Genomic DNA, 22,206 nt, shown 5'->3' on the forward strand with positions numbered 1-22,206 from the left:
TCTTCATAACCACATATTTAATTCTCAGTTTGATTCTCATATCCTTCATCTGAAGAATGCTGAATTACTGCTGAGGTAAGCGGACCATTCTGAAAAAGGCCTGGTACGGCTTTTACCATATTTTTGTCCCGTCTCTGAAGAAGAACGGACACGAGGGTCTGAGTGATGCGGGGACACACGTTTGCAGAAGCACAAACAAGTTTGTGGAAGTTCTGTGGGCAGGTATGCAGTGCATAGGGCAGAGTCAGGATTCAGTTACCAGGGTTTCAAGGGTTTTCATCAGCATTACGGTGTCGAAAGCTCCTTCAGGGCGTCTCGGGCTCCGAATATAAAAATAGCCGACGGGCCTGTTTATTTCATCTGCCTGTCACCCGACACCCCATGGCTATTGCTATACGTGTGTCAGGGAGACTCTTTCCATGGTACCGCTCTGCCTGGCCTGTGCTGCTTTGCCGCTGCTGCCTTGCCATCCTCCTCCGGACAGGACTAGCTGGCCAGCCCTGCTGTGATGTGTGTCTCTCCCATAGCTGCTCCACTGAAACACCACCAGTGCACCTTCCTGGTGAGTCTGGTCCGGCTGAGGCACGGCGTCCCTTGCAGGCTCCTGATGGAGCACAGAGGCATAAGGTGAGGGGTCCGAGGAATCGGATAGTCTACATGGGAATGCTGCACTGTTGCTTTTCACCTGGAGGAGTTAGAGGCGTCTGTCCCAATTTGGGGCACTTTTGCAACAATTTAGGGATGGCTTTCATTTGTATCTAAAAATGTAGACAACCGTATCATTAATGCCAACTGTCCTGATAACGCAAACCAAGCCTCTCTGCAATTAAATTCCAGTTTCAATATATAAAAGAGATACAATTTCAGGAAACAGGGGAACCATTTTTTCTGTATGTATTGCTCTACTTTATTTTTTGAAGTTTTCTCTTTTAATTAATTATTGCCACCGGGCCCCTCCGGATTTGTGCCTTTTGGCATCAGGTTACTCGGTGCAACAGGCAGCTCTTCATTGGTTAAAAATAACCATGTCATCTCCCAGCCTGCCACTGGCCGCTACTTAAAAACTCTGGATCACCACAGAGTAGATGTAGATGAGTCACATGTTCTAGAATATGCAGTGAGTTCCTGCAGATACATTCAATTCAGTAAATTTCATATCTATATATTTAAGGTGATGTAAATAGTTTCTTATATTACTACTTGAGATTTAATGAGTTTTTTAACCGTTGTGTTGATAAGCATTTTACTCAGTAAATTGTCATGTTCTGCTGCTGCATTGTCTTCTGACGTTAGCATCAATGCAGGTTTTGATATGTGGCCTTTGGTTGTCCATGCCTGCCCTTGAGTAAAAGGGTTTTAGGGTCCTCCTCTTTGGTTATGAACACAAGGTAAAGGATTAAAACAGCCTTGAGTTGTTATTCTGGGATGTAATTAAGCCAACCAAGGCTGCAGTAATATTATCAGTGTGCGAGCCAAAGTCTTAGTAATCTCAGCTGTGATAGGTTTACACATCATGTAATTTTACCTGAATTCTCAGCTGTGATTGGTCTACACACTGTCGTGTTTTACCTGAATTCTCAGCTGTGATTGGCCCACACGTTACATGTACTCTCAGCCGTGATGGATCTGCATACATTGCACTTGATTACCTGTATTCTCTGTTGTGATAAGCTCACATATTGTGCCCCTGTTCATCTGTATTTTTAGCTATGATTGGTCCACAGACCATACCTTGTTTTACCAGCATTCTCAGCTGTGATAGCTCCACACATCATGCCCTATTTTAGCTGTATTCTCAGCTGCGATAAGTTTGATTAGGGTTGGGCTGTTAATGAGCCATCCTGCTCCATCCCTTCCTGTCCTTGCCTTCATTACCTTCTTTTTTCTGCTAGTAATGAACTTGCTCATTTTGGTCTTTTTATTTTTCTTAATTTACTCTTATTTTTATTCATTATTTTTAGTCACAGTTTTATTTCCTATTTTTGCTATCATCTACAAATATCTTTCTGTTCTTTCTGAAAATCCTTCTCCGTCTTAATTTAGTGTATGTACTTTAAAAACACCCATTCATCCATCCATCTGTCCGTCCATTTATCCAACCATCTATCCATCCATCTGTCCATCTTCTAATTGCTTATCCAGGTCAGGGTTGCAGGGTCTTTAAACGAATAGTACTATGTTGGCTTAATTTCCCCTCAGGGGTTGATAAAGTCTGTATGTTTTTCTGTCTGTCTTAAGCAGATTTCCATTCGTGGTGTCTTTTGGCTCAGTAATCAAGTAATTTTTCATGACATCCGACTTCTGCTTCACTTCCACTGCAGAAAAGAAGAGAAGCTACATCACCTTCTGGATGGTGAGCTGGCCCAGCCCCGCAGAGTGTAGGAGCCGCAGCACGCAGCGTGACCCAAAGTCTAGCGGCCGGCACGCTCGAACAAGCCCACAGACCAGCCTCGGGATGAACTCCCTTGACCGGCGACACCGGGGAGGCCGAACAGCCAAGCAGGGACAGATGAAGTACGCCGATGGCTACATGGATGAGACGGATCGGGAAGTGAGCAGCCTCACTGACCGTGCCTTCAGGAGCCTCTGTGTCGGGGAGGAGGGTGCCTACACCGACCCCGAGCTCACCTCCTCCCCAAGGGATGCCTTCACTGTAGAGCTCCCTGCGACATTCCAGTACTCTATCATAGATAGCCAGGATCAGGGTCTCCAGTATGAGTCGCAGCTGAGCAATGGTGCCATTGAGGCCACGTTGCAGAAGAGACGCAGTAGGTCAAGAGTCTCATCCCTCGTAAAAGCCTTCAGCTCATCCGAGGGCGGGTCTACAATGGATGGGGCGCCGGATGGCTGTCGGAGTGACCCGGACGGCTGGACCTGGGAGAGGTCGGCACTGCTCAGCCTCAACAATGAACTGTCGGATTTCCCTGCTTACTGCCGGGACCCTTTCATCCCCGCTGCATCACTTCAGGCCTTCCATCTAGGGCCTGCCTCAGCCTCGAGCAAGACACTGAGGAATAAAGCCAGCAAGGCCACGTTCCGGAAGCTCAGCTCCATCAACTATTTCCTCCACAGTGAGCACAGCCCATTCCAGACATGGGCGGATTACAACAGGATTCCTTGCGAGCGGGAAGCCACATCCTCTACTCTTTCCCCCAGTGGCTTTCATAGGTGGTACGACTCTCCTCTGTACAAGGAGCTGACTGCATCCCACAGAATCCAAACCACCCACTCTGAGGATGTAAAGTCCTACTGGATGCCAAGCAAGGACAGGACACCTTCCGTACCTGAGAGATCAGTGGTTCAGCCCAAGCCTACTGCTGTGGAAAAGCGATGTGAGTCAGAAGTGGTGGCCAAGTGCCCTCCTTGGAGAAAGAGCAGGAATCAGTTGAGCAATCAGCTTCCGGTGTACCGGCCGTGCACGGCCTCGCCCTGCAGCCACACGTCCCGGCGACGTGACGACGCCTCCTTCTCGGGGAGCCGCCCATCCGCCGTCCACTATCAGGTGCACACATTAGTGGGCGAGCAGACGGCCGGCAGCTGCACCCCGTTCAGCATCTCGCAGCTTCTCACCCCTGTCCTAAACGCCAGACAAGAAATGGAAACCTCTGAGGTTTCACAATATGAACTTTCGCCTGCCGACGACCTTGCTGCCCTAAGAGACGCTGAGCCCTGTCCTCCCCCGGAGCTCAAATTACGGGACAGCTACAAAGCCATGGCCTCCAGCTTGCTCTTCAACCTCAAAGATAATCGGAAGAGGGTGAAGAGCACATACAGCCCCACAAAATTCAAAGGCCTGGAGCTATCGGACTCTGACAATCTGCCTTCCAGGCAGGACAATGCTGCTATTGCAATGAAAAAATCTGGTTCTGGGCCTCCTTGGCCTGGAATCAGTACAAATGTGCAACCTGGAGCAGCAGAGGCATGTTCAGTTTATAGTCCTGCCTTGCAGCCCACAAAGGCATCAGCAGCTGATCATACAAAATACACTGAAGCCAACAGACTGGATGACTATTTCACATTAATCTCACCTCCAACTGTCAAAGAAGCTCCTCATTACAGTGACTCTGACAGAATCACACAGGAAAATACTCAGCAGAGAGATCAGCTCTTTGCGAGTCAACAGAGTCAATACAGGCATGCAGAACATCTCCCCGCAGCATCCAATGAAATCCTATCCAGAAACAAATCAAACCAACCCGCCAGGAAAGAGTACAAGACAAGCCCAACAGAGCAGCTATCAACAGGAGGGCCTACTGGATCCACCACAGTAACATATTCCGTTAATGAAAGACGAAACTCATTTTCCGTGAAAGAGAAGGACATCATCAGAAGAGATGAACTTCTACACAACAAGATGGACACTACACAAAGTCTGGCAGTTTTCAAAAAACATGACACTGGACAGGAGGTGCAAGAAAATCGAAACAGCCCCAACACAGATGCATTTAACTTGTGTGAAAATGTAAATGTCAGATCCACAAGATCTTCACTGAAACCGGATGAGCTGGTATGGAATAAGCCGAGCAGCCAAATACTTCAGGTGCAAAAGTGGGGTGGTACTACCCAAGGTACTCATGCACTGAAGGGAAAATTAGAAGCAGATACAGGATCCCATACAAGCACTGAAAGACAGAACACTACACAACATTTGTTTCCCCAGAATGAATCAGAGCACAGCAGAATAGCAATGAATGAAATCAAAGAAAAGGGCCATATACGACAGGGAGTTCTTAAAATCCAAGCGAATGACCCGGATAGCCATGGTGTACCAGCACACTGTCAAAATCTGCAGGATCTGTGTATAGGAACCATGAATAGGGCCGATGATCAGACTGCTAAAATCCCTGCAAAAGGCCTAAATGAACTTTCCTCAAGTGGGTTATACACAGTGCAGAATGATGAACCAGGAACAAAACACGCACATTCACTGAAAGAAAACAAACACATTTCCGGTGATGTGCTCCCTAAACCTAAAGGACTTACGGAGAAGACTGCATCACAACGAAATGAGGAACTCCCTGATCAAGGGCAGGAGTCTGTTAGATACTCGTCAAACACAGAAAGCACATCAGATAATTACAGTAACTATACACAAGCCAAACCGAGAGCAGGCCAGCATGCTACTGGCTTGAAACTTCCTGAAAGCAATACAACTGCTGCTATAGAACAAGGCCATATGAAAAATGAACATCCTAGCGAAGACTACTGCTGGGCTAAACATGGTGGACAAATGACCAATGAGGACATTTTAAACAAAGCACATCCCAGTGTTAGGAAAACTAGGGGAGAGAAAACACTTGCACAGAATAGTATCAAAGCAGGTACAGAATATGAACTCAGCAAAGGTCAAGGTTCAGATGACACTGAAATAGATGGACAAGAAAAAAGAGAGAGATTTATAATGAATGCAGTTAGGAAAAACGATGGTTTTGTTCAAGAAAGAGAGAAAAGCTATCAGGAATCGCATGCGGCAACAGATCAGGAAGTGAATGGCACCGTGGAAGAACAAGGAGCAAGAGAAAATAAGCATATAAAATCCAAACAGCCAGATGCTATTAATGAGGAGGTGTTTTCAAGAATGGAGAGTCATCCTGTGGGTAATAGCGAGGACATTAGTGGTGGAAATGACCCGGCAAGATGCACGCTTGATGAAAAATGTAAAAAACACAATGGATTAGCAAGTAAAGACAACCATAAAATCAAACACAGAATATTTACATTTAACCAGAGAGACCATGCAATGCAGGAACTGCTCACATCAAAAGTCAAAGCTCATGCTCAGAAAGAAATCATTGCCATCAAAGAAAAGGGCCACGCTAAGCGGGAAGGGATCCTTTCTGGCAGGAAAGATTTTAGAGAACGAGTGAATGATGGGCAGGGAATAGCTAACCAAGGCTTAGCTATAGCCAGTGAGAACTGGGACATGAAAGCTGAAACTCCCCCAAGAGAATGTTCTAAACCTGGCACACTGCCAAAGATCAAAGAAAATGAGGCACCTGAAACAGTAGTGAAACAAGAGACACCTGCCAACCAGGGAAGTCAGGAATCGAGATATACAGCTCCTTTTGCTAAGAAGGAAGATGCTGGAAATGTTGTACTTCATGGAAAGAAGAACACGATAAATGACCAACAAGGGCTGTTGCAAACTGGAAACTTACATATTCAGAAACCATCACACGTCATCAAGGAAACTTACTCAAAACAAGATTTAAAACAAAAACATGACACTTGCATAAGTGAGAAAAAACAAGAACCTGCTAATAAAGAAGTACATGAAAACAGGATCGGTGACAAACAAGAACTTTTGTCAGTTGACAGTGGGAAAGCTGAAACTGTACCAGTCAACAGCCAAGCTGAAGTTACCCCTGCAGGCAAACAAAAGGACAACATTAGCAAGAAGGTTCTGTCATATGGCGAGAAAGGCCACACTCTGAATAAAAATGCCTCGCTTGGGGGAATTCCCAAAGCTACACTGGAATTTCCTGCAAGAACAACAGAAGAAAGTGATATTCCTCACAAGGACAGACTTACAAATAATAATCAAGAAGGCCTTCAGTATAAAAACAAAGAGCATATTCAAAATGAAGCTACTATAACTGATAAATATTATCCATCTGATCAGGGCAAATTCCCATCAGAAAAGGAGAATCCTGCCAAAGTATGTACACTTCCAAACATAGGGAGTACCAATGAAAAGCCACATAAGGGTCTACTGAAAGAAAGGGAAAGTGTCAATGAAGGTGACAGAATGGAACTAGGCACAAAAGAAGAATGCAGCACTGTAGTAGCAGCATCAATGCAAAAGGTCCAAGACGGAAAAGAAGACAAGAGAACAGCAGCACCAATGAGGAATGTCCAAGCTAAAAAAGAAGACAAGAGTACAGAGACACCAATGAGGAATGTCCAAGCTAAAAACGAAGACAAGAGTATAGGGACACCAATGAGGAATGTCCAAGCTAAAAACGAAGACAAGAGTACAGGGACACCATTGAGTAATGTCCAAGCTAAAAATGAAGACAAGAGTATAGGGACACCAATGAGGAATGTCCAAGCTAAAAACAAAGACAAGAGTACAGGGACACCAATGAGTAATGTCCAAGATATAAACGAAGACAAGAGTATGGGGACACCAATAAAGAATGTCCAAGATAAAAAAGATGACATGAGTTCAGGGACACCAATGAGGAATGTCCAAGATAAAAAAGATGACATGAGTTCAGAGACACCAATGAGGAATGTCCAAGATAAAAAAGATGACATGAGTTCAGGGACACCAATGAGGAATGTCCAAGATAAAAAAGATGACAAGAGTACAGGGACACCAATGAAGAATGTCCAAGATAAACAAGACAACAAGAGTATGGGGACATCAATGAGAAATGTCCAAGATAAAAAAGACAACAAGAGTACAGGGACACCAATAAAGAATGTCCAAGATAAAAAAGATGACAAGAGTATAGGGACACCAATGAGGAATGTCCAAGATAAAAAAGATGACAAGAGTATAGGGACACCAATGAGGAATGTCCAAGATAAAAAAGATGACATGAGTTCAGAGACACCAATGAGGAATGTCCAAGATAAAAAAGATGACATGAGTTCAGAGACACCAATGAGGAATGTCCAAGATAAAAAAGATGACATGAGTTCAGAGACACCAATGAGGAATGTCCAAGATAAAAAAGATGACAAGAGTACAGGGACACCAATGAGGAATGTCCAAGATAAAAAAGATGACATGAGTTCAGGGACACCAATGAAGAATGTCCAAAGCCGGAAAGAAGTTCTTGGGACAATAGAGAACGAGTTTGTTAGAATTAATGTTTTTGCAATTACAAGAAAAGTTGATACTGAATGGGAAGACTCTTCATCAGAGCGCAACGATGACAACGCAATATGTGAAATCAAAGAAATGGAACAGATCAAAGAGGAAGCCGTCACCTATACAGCAGGCTCTGAGAATGCTTCAGCAATTACCAATCAAACAGTCAAAACTGCTGGAGAAGGAAAGGGCCGTGTTAAACAGGAATTGCCCACTAAACAAAACTGCCCAACATCAGAAGCCATTACTGAAGAAGAATTTTCCAAGCCAGATATAAAAAGACCAATGGAACATGATATACAAGGAAGAAATGCAACAAAAGAAATTACTAAACCAGTGGTGCTCAAAGCAACAGAACTGTCTAAGATAATTCCCTTAGTGAAGCATGAGCACACATTTCCAGTTACACAGGCTAAAAAAGGAATTACTAATGAGGGTGAACCTGCATCCAAAAATCACAATGAAGAAGTTCTCACAGCAAGAGAACACAACAAAGCAGCAATCCAATGCAAAGTTCCTGCTATGCTGAGCACAGTCTCACCAACATCTGCAGATCATACTCAGCTGGAGACACTAGGGAAAGAAGATTCACCTGCAAGAAAAGATTTACAACGACAAAAGTTCCCCAAAGTACCAACTACAGTGGAAGGCCTTGAAGACAGTATGTATGCTACATCAAAACATGATAAACAAAAGGTATTTGAAGAACAACCTGCAGAACCAGAGATAATTAGAACTACAAAGTACAGTAAACCATTAAAACTTCCAACAACAGAAAACTCTAAAATTGACACAGATAGAATTAAACTTAATATAAGCCCTGAAGTTATTGCAAAAAAGGAAGATCCTGAGAGGAATTTATGTTATACACACAACGACAGCACTGAAATCCAGACATTCGCAACAAAGGACCACATGAATGTGCTAATGTCTGCAGCTGAAGATCATAAATCAGATGGTCACATTTCAGCTGAAGACAGTGGAAGAAAAAGCCCCAAATCAGATGTATATGAAATGCAACTTACTAAATCAGGGAGCCAGGGACACATAACAACATATGATAGTAAACAACCAGCACCCACAAATATACAAGAGCATAGTAAATCAGGGGCACATGTAGAAACAAAGATCACTCAACCAGGTGTACGTGTAAAACCAGAAGACAGTAAACCAAGTGAGCTACCAACATCAGAACATCCTAAACCAGAGGTACATGCAAAAGAAGATACAGCAGTCTTCACAGAACATATTACCTCAGCTGCACATCTAATGAGAGAACATTATAAACATGTAAAACCTGAAGACAGTAAACCAGTAACAATGGAACATCCTAAACCAGATGTAGGTCTAAAACCAGGAAACATTAAACCAGGCAAACCAGTACCAAATGAGCATCCTAAACCAGGCGTAGGTGTAAAACCAGAAAACATTACACCTGGTATACCAGTACCAAATGAGCATCCTAAACCAGGCGTAGGTGTAAAACCAGAAAACATTAAACCTGGTATACCAGTACCAAATGAGCATCCTAAACCAGGCGTAGGTGTAAAACCAGAAAACATTAAACCTGGTATACCAGTACCAAATGAGCATCCTAAACCAGGTGTAGGTGTAAAACCAGAAAACATTACACCTGGTATACCAGTACCAAATGAACATCCTAAACCAGGTGTAGGTGTAAAACCAGAAAACATTAAACCAGGCAAACCAGTACCAAATGAGCATCCTAAACCAGGTGTAGGTGTAAAACCAGAAAACATTACACCTGGTATACCAGTACCAAATGAACATCCTAAACCAGGTGTAGGTGTAAAACCAGAAAACATTACACCTGGTATACCAGTACCAAATGAACATCCTAAACCAGGTGTAGGTGTAAAACCAGAAAACATTAAACCAGGCAAACCAGTACCAAATGAGCATCCTAAACCAGGTGTAGGTGTAAAACCAGAAAACATTAAACCTGGTATACCAGTACCAAATGAGCATCCTAAACCAGGTGTACGTTTAAAATCAGAATACAGTAAACCAGGTGTACTGGTAACAACAGACCATCCTAAGCCAGATGTAGCAGTAAGAACAGAACACCCTAAACCAGTTTTACGTGTAAAATCAGAATACAGTAAAACAGGTATACAAGTTACAACAGAATATCCTAAACCAGGTGTACCAAGAACAGCAGAACATCAAAAACCAGATATACATATAAAATCAGAAGACAACAAACCAGGTTTACCAGTAACAACAGAACCAAATAAATATGTAAAGCCAGGAGATAGTAGACCAAATGTATCAATTGCAGGAGAACTTCCTAAACCAAGTGTCCCAAAACGAACGCAGCATCCTAAACTAGTAACAAAAGAACATACTAAACCAGATAGACCAGTAACAACAGAGCATTCTAAGCCAGGTGCTCCAATAAGAAGACAACACCCTAATCTAGATATACCAGTAAAAACAGAGCACCATAAGACAGGTGATCCAATCAGAACAGAACACCTTAAACTAGATATACCAGTAACAACAGAGCACCCTACACCTGGTTTATGTATTAAATCAGATCACAGTAAAGCAGGTTTATCCGTTATGACAGAACACCCTAAACCAAGTGTCGATTTAACAGAAGAACATCCAAAGCCAGGTGTACATTTAACAGCAGAACATCCTAAGCCAGGTGTGCATTTAACAGCAGAACATCCTAAGCCAGGTGTGCATTTAACAGCAGAACATCCAAAGCCAGGTGTGCATTTAACAGCAGAACATCCTAAGCCAGGGGTTCCTGTAACAACACAACATTATAAACTAGACGCACCAGTAACAATAGAACATCTCACGTCACGTGCAAAATCAGAAGACAGTAAATCATGTGTACCAGTTACAACAGAACATTTTAATCCAGTTACACATATAACAGCAGAACCATATGTACCAATAACAACAGAACATTTAAAACCAGATATGCATGTAACAACTGAAGACAGTAAACTAGGTTTACCAGTAAGAGCAAAACATCCTAAACTAGTTGTACCAAAAACAACAGAACATCCTAAGCCGGATGTACCACTAACAAAAGAGCATCCCACACCAAATGTACCAGTAACAATAGAACATCTTAAACCAGGTTTGCATGTAAAATCAAAACACGGTAAAACAGTGGTAGCAGTAACAAAAGACCATCCTAAACCAGATCAGTCAGTAACAAAAGACCATTCTAAACCAGGGGCAGCAGTAACAACAGATCATCTTAAATCAGTTTTACGTATAAAATCAGAAGGCAGTAAACCAAGTATACCAGTTGCAGCAGAACTTTTCAAATCAGGTGTACATGTAACGCGAGAAGACAGTAAAGCAGGTGTACCAGTAATCACAGAACATCCTAAACCAGTTGTATGTGTAAAACAAGAATACAGTAAACCGCATGAACCAGTGACAACAGACCTTAACCCAGGTGCATCAAAAGAACATACCAAAAAAGGCATTCCTGTTAAAACAGAACACACCACACCAACATTAGAATACACTAAACCAGTCGTGCCTTTATTGAAAGAAGAAGCTTTTACAAATGAACATCCTAAGGCACCTTTGAGAAAAGAACGCAATAAACCAAATGTTCATGTACGAAAAGAACAGCATGAACTAGAGCCATTGTGTCAAGAATCCGGAAACCTAGAAATGCTTGCAAAACTAAAAGGTTTTACGTCAGATAGAGTTCTAATAAATAATTGTACTACGGAACCTGCTAAATCGGAGGTTCATGCAACCAAAGATGGCGCCGAGACCAAGCCAAAGGACTTTTCAAATCTAGGTAATTCCCACCTAGAAATGAAAAATGATCCAGCCTTGGTGCCTAAAGAAAAAAGTCAAATATCAAAGCATACATTCCCATCTAAAGAATATACTAAGACAAAAGTGGGTATGCTTACTGAAAAAGAAGATATAAATAAAGTGAGAGACATACATACATGGATGGAGAGAGACCAGGTCATTTCAATGAAGGAATTAGAAGCCAAAGACGATTTCACTGGAAGGCAAGGAAATTCAGTGTCTGACAAGCACCCAATCTATGCTGAAACACCAAAAAAGGCCTTACATGAATCATATTTGTCTGTGCAAGAAGCCCAGCAAATTCTGGAACAGGAATTAAAAGTACGGAATAGTCCGGGGAACACAGGAATCATACAGCAGAGGGAAAGCAAAGAGGAGGGACTGCCATACTATGCCATTACTAACCATGATACTGAAGTGGAGGCTAAAGGCACATTGTATAACTCATCCCAAAAAACTGAGATGGCACGGAGGACAAGGGAAATGGAGAACTCTGGGAAAGTGGTCGATGACGGCAGGTGGACTCACAACACCACGGACCCTGCTGAAGCCCACGTACTTTCCCCACGACCTGATACTTCCTCACCATCTCTGGGGAAGCCCATATTGTTCAAAGTGAAGGACAACACCTTCAAAACATCACCTGTAACCAAAACAGTAAAGCCATATTTCCACAAGACGTTTCCAGAAGATCTCCAACTCTCTTCCCCCATCAGTTCTGAGAAGGGAGAGGACTGGCATGACGCCGTTTCAGAAGACACCAAAGTCGTCCAACATGCTGCAGGTCTATCAAATCGATTCCAGCAGCCAAAGGAGCGTTCACCTCGCAAGGCCCTGTTTCCCTCAGATTCTACTGCCACAAGAGAACCACATGGTTATTCCAAGAAGAATCTTGCCCTAGAGGAGGATGAATGCTGCTCGATAGGGAGTGCTTTGTCAGAAGAGAGCTGTGCTGCAGGTACAGCAGATGTGACAAATGACAGGGCTGGAATCCTTGGGGTAACAGAGGTGGCTGAAGTCTTGAGAAGTATCAGTGAGAGGCCAGAACCAACCTGCAGTGGAAATGAAGGGAAGACATTCGGCAAACCACCAGTAGTTCCCCCCAAGACAGAGAAGGCCCTCCGTCGTGCCCAAAAGCTAACGACACGGAGAATAAAGAAGGCCGACGCTAAAGTGAGGCCTGATGGAACTTGGCACCTGGATCAGACCTCCCTTCGCATGGTGTCCAGTGAGCCACCATCCCCTACGGGGCAGCTGCTGTCACAGCCCCTTGCACTCAACCCGAATGCCGCTTCACATTACTGCATGGAGCCTGGCTGTGTCCCCTCAGCCCCAAAGTTTGTGGCTCAGCCCTTCCCACTAACCGAGAGGAAACTCCTCCAGGACCCAAACTCCGGTCAGTACTTTATGGTTGAGATGCCAGTACCGGTCAAGACAAAAACCTTTTTTGATCCTGAGACAGGCAAGTACATTCAGCTGTCAGTCCGCCAGTCGCCAGAGGGCACCTTGTCGCCAGCATCATCGGTGGAGCTGATGAGCCCCCCGTATCTTTTGTACCCCGGCTTCCTAACTTTGCCCGTGGCGTCTGTGCCCCCTCTGAGGTCCTCCTCCCAGATGTCTGCGCCAGCCGCCCTGGCAGATGACCAGGAGATGCTGGAGCTGAACGACCCCTGGGTCCAGAAGGGCTACTGCCCTGAGTTTGGCCAGGACTCACAGATGTACATCGAGCCTGTATACATGCAACATGAGCAGCCTCAGGAGCCAAGACACACTGAGAGCAAGAGCAGCCAGAGAAAACTCAATATTATCTCGATGAGCGAACTGGAGGATTTTGCTGTGGAAAGTACATGATGTCTTGGGACTGAGAACTAAAAGAAAGTAATGATGTTATGGTATATATGTATATGCACATATCTGAGGCAATATGAATGTATGTCAGACTTATTGACACACAAAGATGGAATTATTTCTTAAAATGACTGGCAATAAAATATGCATGCATTCACATGCACTTGCAAAGAAATGTCCTATAATAATATGTAATGTAGATTTATTTTTATTATTTATTGTAGCTGATGTTTTAAGAGAGTTATTTGACAAAGCAGTTTATTTAGCTCTGCTTAAAGATACCATTCCATTTCAGATATCCTCAGTCAAAAAGCGATAAATTGTGGGTATATTTGGGTGCATTGTGATCTAAGCCCATTCCCTAGGAACTAGGTGTTAGAAGCCCACCTAAAGATGGTTAAACTCCAGAGCATAAGCATTGCAATAAAACTGCATGAAGCTGTTCCGATGGATAGCGTATTAGGGATGATAATTTATATGATAGAATTCAGGCACACCTACGGTTTTGAGTCTTAGTAAAGAATGAGTCAGACTGATCATTTTTATCACACGGGTTTTGTTTGAAATTGCAATTCCCTGAGCATTTCAAACTGTGGTGGTCTGCTTGTGACAGGTACAAGCCACAGTGCTCCGAGATGCACTGCCGCTGTGCTGTCTGCAGATTTGGGTGAGGAATGTTACTGACATTTACATTCAGAATGCACATAATTGTGTATTTTATATAGCTGTTAAAAACTATTCAGGTATGAAGTTGGTGCTTCAAGCCAAAGGAAGGTTTTGTTCTTGTACCCTTGGTGACCTACATAACCTGAATTAAATCTATTAAGAAATATGGATCGTCTCCATTAAATATGCAAATAGCCAGGACCACGTGTCTATTGCACTCAGCACTTGAAATTCCACTACCTTTGATAACTGCCACTGCCTTTGACCTTCAGCTTAAGCCGTAGGTTTTCAGCGGGGATTGAAAATGCAGGCTGAAAAGACCACTGGTGATTTTACTTTGAGTTTATTTTTCTGTGAATATTGGTGTGTATTGGTGTCACCTGGATCCTGATCAGAGATCCACTCGCATCTGGCGACAGTTTTGTTGAGTGAAATGTCCCACAGCCTTGATTAATGAGACTATTCTCTCACTGTATTCTTACTTTCGTATCAAATCCACCTCTGGTACTCATAGGCATAGATGTATGCTGTTCATTGTTTAATTTGCCACACAGTACTTTGTAAGCTCTGATTTGTTTTACTCTGTCATCATCTTACAGCTTAATTAAACAGATTTAAGCAAATGTAGTCTTTTACAGATGCAAAAGTCATAGAGAGTATGGAGGTTATGTTTTGACTGAATGCTTTAATGTTCAGGTAAGGTAAATTTGGTCTAGATAGACAAATTCCAGCAGAATTCTAAGTGCTGGACGTTCCACGTTTGCAATGGATAATGAATTCAGGTTGCGTTGAACACAGTCTGAAATGTTCAGCTCATGGATGCTAGCATAGAAATGTTTAAATACATCTTTAGGTTGACACCTACAAGGAAGACACTAGGGAATGCATATTTTGACAAGTGGTAGTTACTAGTATAAGTTTAATTCTATTTAGACCGAAACAATTACAAAAAGCACAAACAATAAGCTCTTTAACAATCAGAGTGCAATTAATATGCACACAGCTGATCACTAGGCCTACATGGATCGCAACTGCTGCAATAGTGCAAGACTGCTAGTCTGTTTTCATGAATGGTTTGAAGCTGTGAGGTTTCTTCCTGTCGTGTAAAAAGGTGGTTCATGTTTTTGATATCCCATATAAAGATGCGTGCAAGCTGAAATGTCAGTGACAGACAATGGGAGATAATATTGGCAACTAATTGTATGCTCTGCTTCTAAGTGCAAGGAACAAGCAAAGTTACAGGGGTTCTCAAAAAGCATGGGAGGTTAGAGGTGATACTTTATTGATCCCCGTGGTGAAGTTCTCCTCCCTTGTTCTTTGGTGAAATCCTTTGTGAGGTACTCACCTGTGACTTGTTGTACTAAATGGCCTTTCTTAGATTTGAGTTGGTAAATGGCAAATGGGGTTGAGTCTCTCAGGGGCTGCCAGTCATGTGAGGTGTGTGTGGAGTGGAGAAAAAACTTTTCACTTTACTGTCTAGAAGCATAACAGTCCTATTATTTCACACCTTATACAAGTCTCTTTCCTTTCATACAGGTGCATTCTTACCAGCCCATCATCGCTATGAATTTAGGTATGAGTGTGAGTCAGCCAGTATCCCCCTGGTAGATCTCCAGCCTTTAAGTCCATCTAACCACTTAACCTCTGCACCACAATGCCAGTTTGGGATGCCAGGTGAAAAATCTGTCTGATATACCCTTTTCCTTATGCAGTTGCCAGATTTGGATCCTATACCTCCTGATTAGACTCTTTAGGTGTTTTCACACTGTACTTTTTAGTCTGGTTAAATCGGACTCTGGTTCGATTTCCCCATTGCTGCAGCATGTTTGGGCAGGTGTGGAGGACCCTCGCACCCTTCAGAGGAGATGGTCTCGGCCCGCTCCCAAATTAACTCTGGAGCCGTTTGTTTGTGGTGGGAATGTGATTCTAACTTGCTCTGCAAGTTTGAGCTAAAAGGTTCAATATCAGCTCCCCTCTTCTGTTCGGTCGCCTGAAGGCAGCAAGTCTGAGCCAGTACAGCATTTTCAAGACATGCCTTCCAAGTGAATTCGGTATTCTGGTGCTGCAGTACAACCTGGTATATTGCTGAAATAATTGCCATAGCTATGAATAAATGCGTCTCCGCCTGGGTCACATGTGTGTGGAGTTTGCATGTTCTCCCCATGTTGTCGTGGGGTTTCCTCCGTGTACTCCGGTTTCCCCCCACAGTCCAAAAACATGCTGAGGCTAATTGGCGTCGCTGAATTGCCCATAGGTGTGCATGTGTGAGTGACTGGTGTGTGAGTGTGCCCTGCGATGGGCTGGCCCCCCATCCTGGGTTGTTCCCTGCCTCGTGCCCATTGCTTCCGGGATAGGCTCCGGACCCCCCGCGACCCAATAGGATAAGCGGTTTGGAAAATGGATGGATGGATGGATGAATAAATGCCATTTCTGTCTTTCCTCCGTGTTAAACTGCATAAAAACATTTGTCGACAAAGAAAATCAAGTGTATTTTTAGTAAATGTTAAGTGAGTAACATGCAAATGTAGAAATCCTTAGTGCACAACAAGAGCTTTTGACCAGTAATGTACATTTACCTACAGCTGGAGCACAATTGGCAGACCCTTGAGAGTACAGCCCTAATGACAAGTAATTGGTGTATTTCAGTTTGCTTGGATTCTTCTCTATGTGAAAACAAACTGAACCGAGGGGAGAAGACCACAAGTTTACAAACCCATCAACGGATTCAGACCAAAGAAAACAAACTATAAGGATGTAACACCTTTAGCTGCCTGTCAACTGTACCACTCTGGCATGGTTAGCCTGGTGTTTGACCAACTTTTTCAAGAGGGATTAAGGGACTTAGCATTAAAACACATTAAATAGGGAATTTCTTTTGGTATAATTAAACCCAGCACTTGCAGGTTAAATATCTGCACCTGACTAATGGTTCCACAATACAACTTGAAACATAACCGTTTAAAGGTGTATTTTCCATGGGAATAAAGGGACATGGGATTTAAAGAGAATGTTTGAGATTTTTCCTTTGCCAAACTCAAATCCTAGACTTGCACATTAAACAGGTAAGACTGTAGGTCTACCAGCTGTTCCACCCTGGCACCGCTAAATGTGTGTTCTCATATATACCTTTCCTAGGGAAATAAGGGATTTTTAAAAAAGCATTTATGAGTTATATTAATATATTAAGCACTTGGTACCCTAGCCGCCCTGCCAATCTGCCACAGCAGCAGCTTATAGTTTTTTTCTATATACATTTTATAAGGAATTAAAAGCCAGAGAATTAAAAAAACACACTGAATATACTAATTTCTCTGCCAGATTTGAGCTATAGGCTTTCAGACTAAGCACTTGGCACCTTAATCTCTATACCACCCTGAAAAAACACTTATCTAAGGACTTATTTAAAAAAAAAAAAAAAATGCATTTCAACTGCAAAAGCTTAACCAAGAAGGCACTAGAAAATAATTTTTTATTTAATCATTATTAAATAAAATAATGTAAAATACATGTATTAAATATATATGGACATAATTAAACTTCCAACTCCGTGTTAAAAAGCCGGTACTTTAACCATCGTGATACTCAATGACGCAGAAAGTCATGCTGTCGTTTTACACGTTCGGCTTTGCGTGTGGGTGGAGTATGTTTATTTATGGATTGATTCACACCACTGATGTTTCGGTAAAAGCTTGGTGTTTTACCTAGTGTGTCACAGAGTTTTTTTATATGACATTCTTAACGAACACGTTCTACTTAAGCTGTTTGTAATGCTAGTAGATGCGGAAAATTGTAGTAAAGATGAATTACACGTGAACCTTCTGTACCTGGTTCTGAGCCGACATCCCCTGGGTGAAACCGAATTATTCCAGACAAGGAGCCGGTTACAGTATAGACTGGGCTCGCACGCTGCCGGAGCTCGCGTCTCCACCTAGCGGCCAAAAATATACATACTCCCTCCGTATCAAAACGCCCTTACTTCATTCATGCTCAACGCCTGTCTCTTAATCCAGAGCAGCTGGAGAGCATGGCTCCGCGCCTGGAGCTTCTCTAGAGTTTCAGCGAGTTTATTTACGTTACTCCCACGCACGAAATCTCCCTTTCAGCTTCTGCAAATCATCACCCCCAAGCATGTTTCCATTCATATGGTTCAGCCCGATTGCATGGAGGACACATGAAGTCACAAGTATCCAGAGAGGTGGCTGCACCTATGGCTGAGACCTTTTTACCACATTTGGTACCTTACCCACTTTGCCGCTCTGTTTCAGTGTAGCTTACGTTTGATTTCCTCTCAGAAGAAGTGTACTTAGCGGTCCTTGCAGTATGAAAATATGTTAGCTCTCAACTATAATGTATAACAGAAGTATCTCATTTAAAGTATCTGTCTGCAGTTGGGTTCTCAAACCCTCACATGTGTGGGACACCATGCAGCGGATAACAAACTAAGGAGAGCTAATTACCAAGTATTTATTAGAAATATTCAACCTCTGTGATTGAAAATCTAAGGTTCCTACCAACCAACCTCAATACTGCTTGAAAACTAAATAGTCAGACTCTTCACATCCATTCAGAGCAAACGGCCTGTGTATCAAATATGCAGACATTGAGCCCAGCACCTTGTACCTTGTAACTTCACTGTAGCACAGACGCTAAGCACCGCTTAGATACTATGTATCTGTACATGAAGCCACATCCCATATGTTTCTATGTCACACACATGGCCCGTCGAAAAGCCTGAAACTGGGCCTGATCTGCATCTCCGTCTGTTTGAGCCTCCATGTCTAAAGGTTTTATCAACTGGGGAAAAGACCTTGATAATTATACACAAAGGGAGACATTCCTCTAATGCTGATTCAGCATAGCACAGTCTGCTCCAGTACTGCTGACACTTGTACCTGGGTCAGGGACGGATTACGGACCGGGCCAGCGGGTCGCTGCCCAGGGGCCCTTGGGGTGCAGCCCAAAACAATTTGCAACGCTTATCAACAATGTATTTTCGTTTGTCTATTTTAGAGGGCCTACATTCTTTGATCCTCTGCCTACAAGGGCCACTGACCCTATAGGGAGGGCGTTTGGCTGCCAAGGGCCCTTGAATTGTGGTGGTTGTGGTGGTGGTGGTGCTGGTGGTGGTGGGGGGCCCTCGCGAATGTTTTGCCCAGGGGCCCACACAACCCATAATCCGTCCCTGACCTGGGTATTCTTTGGAGGCCCAGCCTAGCTGCACTCATGCCCAGGCAACTTCTCCACAGCACGAATGTTTGCAATGTGCTATTTGTCTCACTTGTATGTTGTTTTGGACAAAAGCATCTGATAAATAAAATAAATGTAAATGTTAAATGAAGACAAAACTGATTCCAGTTAAACTTGATGTCTAATGGTTATGTGTTGCTTAATTAACTCACTGGATACTTCATTTCAATGTTCTTAAAATAGCTGCTATGTATCTGCTTATTCATTTGAACGTTAACTTGTAATGAAGTTACAGTAAGCATAATTTACAAAATTCTAAAAAAAAAAGTCTTTCACAGCAACTGAAGGAAAACATCACATTGAAAGGTTACCTGAACTAAAACATTTTTTTCTGTTACAGCCTTACCCAGTAGTCAGTCTCTGAAATGAACCTCAGTATGTCAGACTCATCGTCCAAGAAGGTAATAAGGACACATGTCATTACTGTCATTATTAGTGCATTGTGTTTATTAAAAATGGACAAAAGACAAACATTATGTCATTTGGTATTATGCTATTGCCAGAAATGGGGGTGGGCCACTGTGCAACCCACCATGGTGCTGTACTACCAAAGGGGGTGGGGATTGTAAACCCCCCCCCCCCAATAATCAAAAACCCCCCCAAAAAAATGAACACAAATGCGTGGAGATCTCAACCCTCCCAAGGTTCAACCCAGAGTTACATCCTAAAATCACATTCCATATAAACAATCAGGTAGGCAGGTAGATTCCATCTGAACAAAGCTTTGATATAGCAGAATTTTGAGTTGTTACACTGACCCATTGTAGAGCAGCTGAGATTTTAATCTAATGGTGTGTTTCGCCCAGAACTGCACTTTGGGTCCCTCTAGTGGTAAAGACCAATATATGTTTCTGCTTCATCCTTGGCAATCGTTCCCTATTTTTGCCTTTCCATGTTCTCCAGGAGATGTGACTAACAGATCAGCCTGGTTTCTGTATTATTTTCAAGCAGGTTCATCATGTCAACAGCGCCGCGCAAGTGCAGGAAATTTTGGGAACGACAATTTAAGTTAAAGTTGATTAAAACATTTATTCAAGTAGCCTAGTTTATGCCCTTTCAGATTACCTTAACACGTGAAAGGTTCATAACTTGGTCCAGACAGAGTGTATTGGCAGTGGTCCGGCCCAATTTCGGATGGGAATTTAAAATGATACGGCGCTGGCTGGCCCCGTGCTGAGTAAGTACCATGTGGTTATTGGGTTGCTTGTAAACATCATTATCCACTGCATTAAAGACTGCTACGTTGGTATAATTTCCGACAGAGATGAGCATGATTGATTGGTGTATTGATTACTTTAAATGCAGGAATTACAAAACAGTGACGACTAGAGATGACTTCATGAGAACTTATACGCGGGGCATCTGCACATACGACTATTTTCAAGGGCTTATGCATAACTGCTGTGGCAGACAATATTTCATAATTACAACCAAATGAGGAAAGTCCCATATGCGGCAAAGAATGGAAATCCCACTTGTATTTATGTCTTATTGTTTCTCTTAAAAGAGACGTTCGATTTTTGGCAGCCCTCCAGTTAATTTAATATAAATAATGCCCCTCTAAAATGATTAAAATAGTTAATAAGAACATCGCATTATCAATAACTCCAAATGTACAGTTGCAGCATCGTAACAACATCTTTATGAAATCACAAATTACTGGTCCAATGTGATTTAACCATTATCTCATTTATATTTGGTAGTGGCTAAACTCTTAATTAAAACATTAGTATGCATTAGAACAAACAAACACATTAGCAGAACTCAAATGAAGCTGTCGCAGTGTGTCGAAAGTTTTAATAAGTGAGCGGTTATTACCCAAAATGCCTTTTGATGCAGTTTCAACAGCGAACCGTCTCGCATCGCAGGAAGAAGGTGAGTCTGTGAATAAACTACCTCGATTAATTGGGTTCTGACGGGGATTCAGTCCCTAAGTCTGTAAGTCCCGGAGATGCGTAACCAAAAAAAGCCGGTGGGTAAGGCTGAGATTTCTCAAGTCACTTTCGACAACTACAAACCGAAAGGCCGCTACAAACTGACATCATTCTTAAAACAAAGACCATTTTATTAATTTATTATATGTCGCATTCACTGGCATTGATTCAGATACACCACAGTCCTCCGCAAACAAAATACATTTGCGACTTTAGTCTCTGTACCTTTCTTATCAAACGGCCGAAGAAATCCGTAGGCAGCGCAGAGCACCAGAAAAATCACGCAGGACGCCTGACATTATCTCGTGTTGTCGAGTCACCCGGACGTTGCATCATAAAATATTAAATCAGTACTTCGTGGTAATACATAATTTCTTATCAATTATTCATGCTAATGTGTGTGTAGTTTACTTAATTGTGTTATTGACGATCAAAAGTAATTTCCTGAAAATCCTCAAGGACAGAAATTTAATCAGCCTAACTACTTTTCACGTACAATCCTTTTAAATATTTTTCATTTGCACAACTATTCCCTTATTTATCTCTCTTTCTGGGAAACACACTGTGAAAGAATAAAACAGAATTAAATACATTCTACATTTCATGACCTCAGCGGAGGTGCCGTAAGAAACCAACAGCTGTAAATATACATCTGCAAATGACGACTAATTATTTCTTAGTAAAAATAAAAAAGTTTTGCTGGGAAACTGCGGGCAATGCGACCAACGAGGGAACCAAGGTTGCTCCTAAAAGTAAATAAATAATCAGACCCATTCTGGCAATTTTACCTCTAGTGAACAGGAAAGTGAATTAATTATTAATTTGAGCCAGATGGCTCAAGCAATGAGCTACAAGAGACATACG

At 42.6% G+C, this 22,206-nt stretch overlaps 1 protein-coding gene across 1 annotated transcript; it reads left to right on the forward strand.

Annotated features, from left to right (window-relative positions):
• The first annotated feature begins 391 nt into the window (after positions 1-391).
• LOC125738876 (uncharacterized) lies at positions 392-14,329 on the forward strand. Its single transcript, XM_049008367.1, has 3 exons — positions 392-562; positions 2,322-9,491; positions 9,756-14,329. The coding sequence occupies exons 2-3, from the start codon at positions 2,351-2,353 to the stop codon at positions 13,496-13,498; spliced, it is 10,884 nt and encodes a 3,627-aa protein (XP_048864324.1). The 5' UTR covers positions 392-562; positions 2,322-2,350; the 3' UTR covers positions 13,499-14,329.
• The last annotated feature ends 7,877 nt before the right edge of the window (positions 14,330-22,206 follow it).

Source organism: Brienomyrus brachyistius, chromosome 3 (genome assembly GCF_023856365.1).
Source record: "Brienomyrus brachyistius isolate T26 chromosome 3, BBRACH_0.4, whole genome shotgun sequence".
In the NCBI taxonomy this organism is placed as follows: Eukaryota; Metazoa; Chordata; class Actinopteri; order Osteoglossiformes; family Mormyridae; genus Brienomyrus; species Brienomyrus brachyistius.

Bases quoted from the DNA above. Each gene is read 5' to 3' on its own strand.
- LOC125738876 (XM_049008367.1), top strand. From the start codon at position 2,351: ATGGTGAGCTGGCCCAGCCCCGCAGAGTGTAGGAGCCGCAGCACGCAG. The intron at 9,492-9,755 runs GTGTAGGTGTAA...ATCCTAAACCAG, and splicing joins AAATGAACATCCTAAACCAG to GTGTAGGTGTAAAACCAGAA.